We start from the raw sequence: 10,515 nt of genomic DNA on the forward strand, positions 1-10,515 counted from the left end.
GAGAGAGAGAGAGAGAGAGAGAGAGAGAGAGAGAGAGAGAGAGAGAGAGAGTTTTACGCAGCCTTACCAGGAGTAGGGGAATAAACTCTAAAGATATTTCTATATCCTTAACTCTCAGTATCTACTTTGTACAAAACATTAACAAGTAACACCATTCCCTTTATACATCCTGATGTTTTTGCTTAAAGAAACAAGAACGCCACTCAAGAACCTAAAGCACCTCTGCCAACCTTCTGGATCACCTACTCACCAATTGGCTGCCTGTATGGATGATACACACGGATGTCATATGGTTTATGTGTTGTGTTCACCAGCATCATCCTATCTGATCCATCATATTTGTTTCCCTTTTCAACTGTCCTTGTATTCCAATCTGTCCAATAAATAGTGTCTTCAAAAACGGTAAGAGCAAAAGGGTGAGACAGTGTCCTGTCATACACCGTGTGCCGATGACGGCCTTCCAAATCAGAGTACCTGGGGGAGGAAGAAGAAAGGGTCACTCAGTGAAGATAGCTCCTCTCCCATAACACCTTTAAGGATAGATGAAGTAACAAATTAATTAATAAAATTCTACCTTCTAGAAGTAACTGAAGGTCAGGTCCTCCCTAAAACTCCTAATCTTTAATTAAAACAAAAATAAACTAAAGGATATTTTGACCGAACAAAAGATGTGAAAGTTGAAAAAGCAATGCCTTAAAAATAGGAATATCCAGAGGAGTTTAAATAATCACAAATTCCTAACTGCAGCTGCTTTCCAGCACATGCAGCTTGTTTGGTTGTTACAGGTTAACAACCTCTTATGTTGGTGTTCTCCACTAAGCATCGTTTCGACATTCTAGGATGAACGCTGTGCTTGTTTCCTAAGTCATCAGAAAAAATCAGAGGATAGCAATCGAAAGCTGGAATTCTGCCTTCCTGTGAACATTTCAGGGGAGAAGCTGTTCTAGGAGACAGCTGGATTCTCAGTACAACCTGAGTAGTACATACCGTGTTTTCCCAAAAATAAGACTGGGTCTTATATTAATTTTTGCTCCAACAATCTACATTTATTCATTCATTCATGTACAAAACTCTACATTTACTCAAACAGTCATGTCTGGCTGATGATCTTAACTGGGGCTTAAGTTTGGGGCAGGGCTTATATTATAGGCATCCTGAAAAATCATGCTAGGGCTTATTTTCTGATTAGGTCTTGTTTTGGGGGAAACACGGTACTAGCTGAGTTAAACTATAGGGCTGCATGGTTGACTTCACATACACTGGCAGCACACTTATTCTTTATCACACCCTGGGCACTATTAGTGAATAAACCTCCAGAGGAGGCTCTCTGATTTCAAGACTCACAGAGCATCCACGGCCAAATATCTAGGTCCTCCTAGACCCAATGGCGCCTTCATTTCTGAGTCTATGTCAGAATATTGATATCTGAAGATTTTGCAGCAGACCCTAAAACTCAAACAGGAGGTAGAATGAGCTAGCAACTAAGAAACTTGATAATGTTGCCCATGGGATGTTAGAAATATTTTTCAAAATATCGTAATTGATGGTAACTTATAAAAGCCTTGAAAGGAAAATCTGAAGACCTTTTTGGCCTCTGTTGATGAGACTGCATATAAATGACCAGAACTTAGTCACTATCTGTTTCTTTAAAAAAGAAAAAAAATCACAGACCAGAAAGTAGCCTTGAGACCTTCCTTTTCAGTTCTTGTATGATCTCTAAATGGAGACCTCAGACACCTTTATGAGTATTTTTTGTCCAGTGTAGAACCATAGGCACAGCTACAAGATGTGTTGGCACATCCCAACATGTACAAGAAATGGATTGGATGCTCTATGAAAATCTACTGATTTACGTAGTCTATGAAATCTATGTCTGAAACAGGCATTGCCACCCCTTCAAGGGCTGATCAAGTCAGCATGACTACTGAATGGGCCAGTGCAGTTGCATGGATATTAAAGGTTCATTCATTCCCAGATCAGAATGCTTGATATTGTGATTTGACTTTTAGACAGTAACCTAGTGCCTGAATTTTAGAATACAGCTACACAAATTTAATCAAAAAATGAACAGAATATTGAGTAGCTAGAACATTCCTTTTTGCCTCTAACACTCCTTAAAATACCATCCATGGGCACACTGACCATTTCAGTTAAACCCCAAGTACAAGGAGAAGGAAATTAAGATGAGTCAAGCACCAAGCTGATTACCATAGGGGAGAGATTACTAGCTCCATTTTTTTAGATGAAAAAAATAATAATAAAAAGTGAAAGTACCAGGACAAAGACATGATCTGTATAATTTCAAAGTTCATTGTCTTTCTAGTGCATCATACCACAGGTCAGTGAATTGCCTATAGGCTCTTTTAAATAGAAGTGACCTCAGAGTGACTTCCAATTCACAGGCCAGTTAGAAGCTGCCGGAGAATGATACACTGCCAACACAAGCCCTGGTGTTTGTAATAAATGGTTACCCAGTTGACTTTATTCTTTTTTGTATACGTACTCAATGTAACCCAGGTGAGCATCTGCCCAGTAGAGTAGATCATTGGTGTAATCAATGGTGATGCCATTGGGCCACTCTAACTTGGTAGAGATAATCACAGACTTGTTGAATCCATCCATGCCAACTCTCCCAATGTATGCTCGGTGAGCCCAGTCTGCCCAGTAGACATACCTTTGGAACAAATACAAAGGGTCAGTGCCTGAAGCCAAAAGAAGTCAGTAGCCAAAAGACATAGTTCTTCTCTAATCAGAGCAACAAAGTGCACATTCTATAGAGCTTCTCAGAAAGCAAAGAAAACTAATAGAAAATAATCTAAAAGGAGATGATATATAGGGAATGTTCAAGAATGAACATGATTAACTGGGGATTTCAGTGGACCTGATGTGGAAAGTAAAGGTGGGTTGTTTGGTTTTTACCATAATTTTCTTTGCATGCAGCCAAAGTATGTGACTTGAAAAGTGAAATGATGAGTCATGGCAAAGAAAACAGAATAGTTCACAAATACCATTTGAATAAGCCATGCTTCTACCCATTATACTAAACCATTTACCAGGTAAGAAAAGCAGGAGACAAATCCCAGCAAGACATTGGCCTTGAGATAACTACATGAACAGCCTTTCTGGCAACAGAGGCAGAATAAGGGCATGAAAGAAGAGCCCCGGATTACAGTGAAGACAATACCCATATTGAGGGTGAAGGGCAATTCCTCTGGGGTTATCAAAGCAGAAGGTGTTGTTGGCATCCAAACAGTGCTCGGCCAGCTTGCGGCGGTATCGCCCATCAAGGTCAGAGACAGAGAGGCAATTCAGATGGGCATCCACCCAATAGAGCTTTCTGAAAGAGAGAGCCAGGAGTTACCAATACAGCCAATTTGCTTGTGAAACTGTGTATTTAGCCACCCAACTTCCTATCCAAGCTACCTTGAAATCACACAGACAGCTGTTAGAAGGCACTTTCCCCAGGTAAACAAGGACAAGGGGAAACAGTTGGCCTTCCTGCAACGAGGCAATAAGAGATGCAAGAATATGTGCTACAATTCCCACTTTAAGATGATGTCACATAGGGGATTCTGTTGGCCACACCTCACACAAGGATTCTGGCTTTACTTTCTTCGTGTAACATAAGCCATCCTCCCCAGGCAACACAAAGGCTTAGAGGAGCAGGGAAGCAGAAGCAAGAATAACGAGTGTCATGAGCTACAGTTTAAATGGTTGAGCTGAGGAAACAGACTTGTCTAAGTGTATCACTGACACTGCACAAAGGAACTCTGAATGGCGGCATCCTTAAAATAAAGAGAAATCTTACCCTACCCAGGACTGAGAACCAGCACAATCTTCCAACGTGCATAACAGTGCTTTTAAAAAAATCTATATGTCAAGTTTAAGGGCTTTGGAAACCAAACAGCCTTGTGTTAGCAGTGGACATCTTTATTGCTATTGGGGAAACTTTCTAATTTCAGTGCAGTTCATATCATACAAATGTCCCCTACAAACTTAAATGTAACTGAGTTCTATTCTTCCTTTGTGTTTTAAGGAATGCTTAGCCTAGTTGTGCATCTTCTGGAACATCACTATTCTTTTTGACACCTAGTAAAGCCACTATATATACAATATTCCTATTCAGTATTTTATTCATTACTCAGTAGGCACTTATTAAGCATTTATGGTGGACCAGCTACTATTCAGATAGAACTATGGAGCAAACTCCCCACCCCCCATTTTACAATCTTTACACTTAAGACAGTCAAATAGAAAAGATGCAGAAGAGTCCTCTGTAAGTCTGGGCTGACTGCAGCTATAATATTTGCAGTATAAGTGCCTGCAGCTTCATGTCTATTAACCACAAAGCCAACTACTTTATGCTGCCAGGTATCTTACACATTCAATATTCAACAGAGATGTTAAAAAGTGTGGTTGATTTGGGGCCGGCTGAGTGGCGCGATGGTTAAGAACTGGCTTGGGATGCCAGAAAGCCCCAGTTTGGATCCCACATGAGGGCCAGTGACACTGCCCTCCACAACTAAGATGCTGAACAACAGCTCAACCTGGAGCTGGGCTGCCATGAGTCACTGGCTATGGTGTAGGCTGCAGNTTGGGCCAGTGAAGCAACGTCCTCCACAACTAGACTGAAGAACAAAAGGACAGCAACTTGTCTGTTCCCCTTCCCCCAATTCCCCACCACTGTTTCCATCTCCCCAATTCCCCAATAAAAAAAATAAAAATAAAAATAAAGGCAAGTGAAATTCTATCACTCTAGAAGGCTATTTTTCAGTGCATACGTATATATACTCTGGCCCTGACACTTAGGACAATTTACTAGAAATAAAAAACATATAGTTTGCATCCTCTCTCTATAGACATAAAAACTTGCATACGTAAGTGTGACCATTTGGTTAACAAATTCCTTCTACTCATGGAAGAAATTATTTGAGGTTGGAGACTGAGAGTCCTGGTACACTCTAAACGAACCACTTTAATTAGCCAAAATCTTGGTTCATTTGAAAACTTCCATACCCCGCAGCCTTGATGTTCAATGTATATCCAAGGAGTGGAGAGCAAGTGGAGAGAGGGAACAGAGAGCCTTACTTCTCATTGTCAGCACACAGGAATTGGGTGCTAGAGCACATGGGCAAGCAGTGGGTACTGTCAACCAAGCGGACGGTCTTGAAATCATCTGGACATTCGCAGGTGAATCCTTTTCCTCCTGCTTCGATGAGGCAGAGATGAGAACAGCCACCATTGTTGGTACCACAGGGATTATTCACTGGTGAAAGTAGAAAGACAATAGATGTTCATTCACTTAAAGAGAATATCAAGCACAGGTGAGCTGATTACCCACCTGGTCAAACTCATCACCTCTTAGTAGGAAAAATCATTATCCTGGTTCATGCCTTTTCCTAAAGTTCATAAATGGGACAGATGACAGAACTGAATAAGCAACCCTGTGCTTTGAGAAAACTGATGTGCTACCAGAAGTAAGGCATATCCAGCAAATGCTATGTTCTCTAATCCTGGGGTTATAGGCAACAAAAGTGTGGCCAAGAATGAGGTGAATAGATAAACTAAGGAGCGTCTTTACTAATTTTCTGGGCTCCCACTTGGAAATGAAGATTAATTTGAACTTCTGCTAAAGTAATATGAAGAATATTAACTTACAGAAAAAAATACTGAGTTTATTTTGCCAATTCTCATTTTTCCTTACTTCCAAGCTTATTGTATGTTTTAGCAAGACATCACAACAAAGCAGGCCCACAAAATCCATTCTACTCCTGATATATACCGGACATTTGCTAGATTATCTCTAAATCATAAAAATGGCTTTAATTGTATGAAGAGGAATATAAGTTCACAAACAAATAAAAACAAATTCCCTAACTTATGATATACTGAAATGTGTTGCTCCGGACATTATTACATTCTTGAATACAAGAAAAACATATATTCAATACACAATATGTCATATGCAAATAGGCATTTAATAAATGATGTTTTATAATTATTTTATTTTATTTTAAATATTTCTTTTAACTCAATCATTTCAATAGATTGATCTTGGTATTAAGGAATAGACGTTATAATTACATATATAATTATAAAACATCTCTTAGGTATTATAACTTATTGTGATTATATAGGAAATGTCCTTATTTTTTAAAAATGCTTTCTTAAGTATTTAAAGCTGAAATGTCACAATGTTTTTAACTTTCTTTAACATACTTCAGTCCTCCCTCCAAAATAGATGAAGGCAACATAGCAATATAACAACTGTTAGTTCTTATCAAAACCAAAATCCCAAATTGATCATTAAGATATCTCACCTTCTCCAGCCCGTCACCTTAATGAACAATGTTTTCCAAACATTGTTTTGTGTTTGTTGTTCTGGTTGATGTGTTGTTTTAGATTGGAGGGCTTTTGGGTTTTTTCGTGTGTTTTTTTTTTGTGGCTTTTTAAAAATGGAAACATAAACATTACAACTGAAAGTCCTTGATTAAAATGGTGGTGGGAAACCCTCATATGCCCTCAATCTTAGTTCTCAAGGAGGATTCTATGCATAGCACATGGTAAAAAACCAATATAGTCAACTTACTATCTACCTTATAGAGACCTTAGGAATTCTAAACAACTTTGTAAGAATAGATCTAGGATGGAGTTTTGTCCTAGGACTTTGGACTGGTTTTTGGTTTACGACATTCAAAAAATCCTCACAGAATCCTGACTCTGCACAATCAACTATAGAAATGGGCAAAGAAGGCATAATGCAGTCAACACACCGCAAAGAATAAGGTCTTCATCAGAGCCATCAGGGCAATCTTGGTGGGCATCGCATAGGAAGTATGGGCTGGTGCAGTTGCCATCTTTACATTGGAACCGTCCTAACCGGCAATAGCGCGGCGGGCAAATGGGGGGTTCATCAGAACCATCTGAGCAGTCTCTCTGTCCGTCACATTTCCACCAGATAGGAATACACCTGCACAGAGAAAATGCACCTCTGAGCAAAGCACTGAGTGAGGGTGGCAGAGGAGCAAGCAAGGACTTTCTAAAGAGAAAAGGCAAAACTGAATTCCAAGTAATGACACGCGCGAGTTCTCGCATAGCCTAAGAAGAGGATTAAGTAAACCTTGGTTACTGTGTGTATTTTTAGAGAAAACAACTAGATGAGATAGAATGGGTTTGTTAAGACTTAGATACATGCTGAAAAAATGCTTTGAGTATGATGATTGAATTCCTGCCAAAACAAACAGTGGAGTGTGTGTTTGGAGCTATGGTTCTAGTAGCAGGAATTGGCTGGGATTGTCTGCTAGGGTGATACAAAAGACATTTGGGTATTGGTTGGGAAGCTGGAAGGCACTAACATTTCTTGATAGCCTATGCCATGATAAGTATACGCTAGATTCTTAATCTAAGATATTTTATTTAGTCATCTAAATAATCTGCCATTGAATCTTTGATGCTATGATTTATATTATTAATACCTCCCCCACCCCACTGTCNTTTGGCTTTTTGTCCCTAAGTTCTTCCCATGTAGCCAGAGTGACTACGGCTGACCAATAGATGATAGAGAAAATCAGAGAGACATTCAGAATATAAAACTCTCCAAATAAGAAATACTGATTTTGAAATATCCTTCTTGGTGGTAGATACCAAATTTTTTTTTCTACCCCCCATCAATTTCAATCAATCTATAAAAGTAGACAAACAATTTAAACTTATCAAGTATAAATAAGATAACTGCATTAAGGAGAAATTTTACAAGTTCCTTATATCTTAATAATGTCTTCCCCAATTATAGCATCCTCTGGGGTGAGATTTCCTTTGAGATGCTATAAGTTACACTCCTCCAAAAGCTCTGTAAAATGTTACCAAAATGTAATGTGTTATTGGAAGAATCAATAGATGGTCCTTTTTCAGAAGTAAACAAAGGAGAGATGACATGGGAAATCCACTCATCTCCTAATAATGGACACTTCCATTTTCTTGTCCCCTTCCCACTCCCTGCAGCATCTCGTACCGCAGCCTTGCTCATCACTGTTGTCCCTGCAGTCATCAACACCGTTGCACACAGCCCACTGTGGTACACAGCGGTAATTCGTCTTACAACTGAATTCCGTATGGTTGTCACAGCGATAGGCAGGGCCCACTGGAAAAAAGCAAAAGTGGCAAAGTCAGAACTCTCACACCTGCCAGGAAACAGCACCCAAAAACACCTTCCCATTGTCATATTTAGGAGGTGATGCTGACGGGTAACAATTGCCATGTTACAATGTCAATCAAATTGACTCTGGCAATATGTGTGTGTTTTAGGCATGATCTGCTCACCAAGAGCAGAAAGACTCCTAAGTTTTCTCTCTATCTCAGTACCACTCGTTTGTGTTGTGGTATAACTTTGTGTGAGAAAAAAAGGCCTGGATTTGAAATAAAAAACTGGGGTTAAAGTGTCAGCTCTGCCACTAAATAAGATCATCCACTGAATGTGAACCCCAGTTCCCTCATCTATAAAATGGGAATTGGTAACAACCACATTTCCTACCTCACGGTGTTTCTCTGAGGCTCAAATGAGAAAGTGCCAGATATACAAAATGTTAAGTTCTTGCTATCATATTCTGGACAGAGAGACATTCAGTGTATCAAGGGGAGAAACCAGCCACTTCAGATACAGGGGTCTGGTTCAAACTGCAGCCCATACAGCTGTACTTTGTCTTGCAGTGCCAGAGTCAGCAGAGAGAGTCAAGAGGGGTGACCCATGGGCTGACGCAGGGGGCTCCACATCCTCTCTCAATCCACACACAGGTTCTACTGGTTTCCTGCTCCTGGTCAGGCCACACCCCTCCCACAGGAACTTACTGCATTCCTGGATGGGCTCATCTGAGTAGTCTCCACAGTCATTGTCTACATCACACTTCCAGGACTGAGGGATGCAGTGGCCATTGGCACACTTAAAATAGCCCGGCTGGCAGATCCTGGTGGCACAGTGGGAACTGTCTTCATCTGAGTTATCCCCGCAGTCATTTATCGAGTCACACTGCCAGGTTTCTGGGATGCAACGTTTGTTGGCACACTGCCATTCATTGGACTCACACTGGTGGTGCTCTACAAGCAGAGCATTTGGTTATCAGCTTGGGAGGCATCAGAAACAGAAGCTATTAATTTACAGTGATGGATCCTGGAGAACTCAATCATAATTTCCTCTCAGAGGAATTATGTCCCAATGTACTTACTACCAACCAGTATTACTGCACAGTTATCCTTTGACTATTACTATCTCCTAAATTCTTAAGTATCTTTTTCTTGCATACAAAATTAGAGGATAAGGACTGACTCGCTGATGGCCTACTATCTCACCTTCTCCAGCCCGTCACCTTAATGAACAATGTTTTCCAAACATTGTTTTGTGTTTGTTGTTCTGGTTGATGTGTTGTTTTAGATTGGAGGGCTTTTGGGTTTTTTCGTGTGTTTTTTTTTTGTGGCTTTTTAAAAATGGAAACATAAACATTACAACTGAAAGTCCTTGATTAAAATGGTGGTGGGAAACCCTCATATGCCCTCAATCTTAGTTCTCAAGGAGGATTCTATGCATAGCACATGGTAAAAAACCAATATAGTCAACTTACTATCTACCTTATAGAGACCTTAGGAATTCTAAACAACTTTGTAAGAATAGATCTAGGATGGAGTTTTGTCCTAGGACTTTGGACTGGTTTTTGGTTTACGACATTCAAAAAATCCTCACAGAATCCTGACTCTGCACAATCAACTATAGAAATGGGCAAAGAAGGCATAATGCAGTCAACACACCGCAAAGAATAAGGTCTTCATCAGAGCCATCAGGGCAATCTTGGTGGGCATCGCATAGGAAGTATGGGCTGGTGCAGTTGCCATCTTTACATTGGAACCGTCCTAACCGGCAATAGCGCGGCGGGCAAATGGGGGGTTCATCAGAACCATCTGAGCAGTCTCTCTGTCCGTCACATTTCCACCAGATAGGAATACACCTGCACAGAGAAAATGCACCTCTGAGCAAAGCACTGAGTGAGGGTGGCAGAGGAGCAAGCAAGGACTTTCTAAAGAGAAAAGGCAAAACTGAATTCCAAGTAATGACACGCGCGAGTTCTCGCATAGCCTAAGAAGAGGATTAAGTAAACCTTGGTTACTGTGTGTATTTTTAGAGAAAACAACTAGATGAGATAGAATGGGTTTGTTAAGACTTAGATACATGCTGAAAAAATGCTTTGAGTATGATGATTGAATTCCTGCCAAAACAAACAGTGGAGTGTGTGTTTGGAGCTATGGTTCTAGTAGCAGGAATTGGCTGGGATTGTCTGCTAGGGTGATACAAAAGACATTTGGGTATTGGTTGGGAAGCTGGAAGGCACTAACATTTCTTGATAGCCTATGCCATGATAAGTATACGCTAGATTCTTAATCTAAGATATTTTATTTAGTCATCTAAATAATCTGCCATTGAATCTTTGATGCTATGATTTATATTATTAATACCTCCCCCACCCCACTGTC

The 10,515-nt window shown here is 40.1% G+C and overlaps 1 protein-coding gene across 1 annotated transcript in view; it reads right to left on the minus strand.

Annotated features, from left to right (window-relative positions):
• The window catches only part of LRP2 (LDL receptor related protein 2), a 242,363-nt gene that overhangs the window by 47,641 nt on the left and 184,207 nt on the right, over positions 1-10,515 (minus strand). The window contains exons 49-51 of the mRNA XM_019633298.1: positions 9,796-10,120; positions 8,845-9,090; positions 8,012-8,140 (exon numbers count right to left, since the gene is read on the minus strand). Coding sequence (XP_019488843.1) covers positions 8,012-8,140; positions 8,845-9,090; positions 9,796-10,120 — 700 coding nt within the window. The remainder of the gene's footprint in view (positions 1-8,011; positions 8,141-8,844; positions 9,091-9,795; positions 10,121-10,515) is intronic.

The sequence above is a fragment of the Hipposideros armiger genome, unplaced genomic scaffold (assembly GCF_001890085.2).
Source record: "Hipposideros armiger isolate ML-2016 unplaced genomic scaffold, ASM189008v1 scaffold_1283, whole genome shotgun sequence".
NCBI classification, from domain to species: domain Eukaryota; kingdom Metazoa; phylum Chordata; class Mammalia; order Chiroptera; family Hipposideridae; genus Hipposideros; species Hipposideros armiger.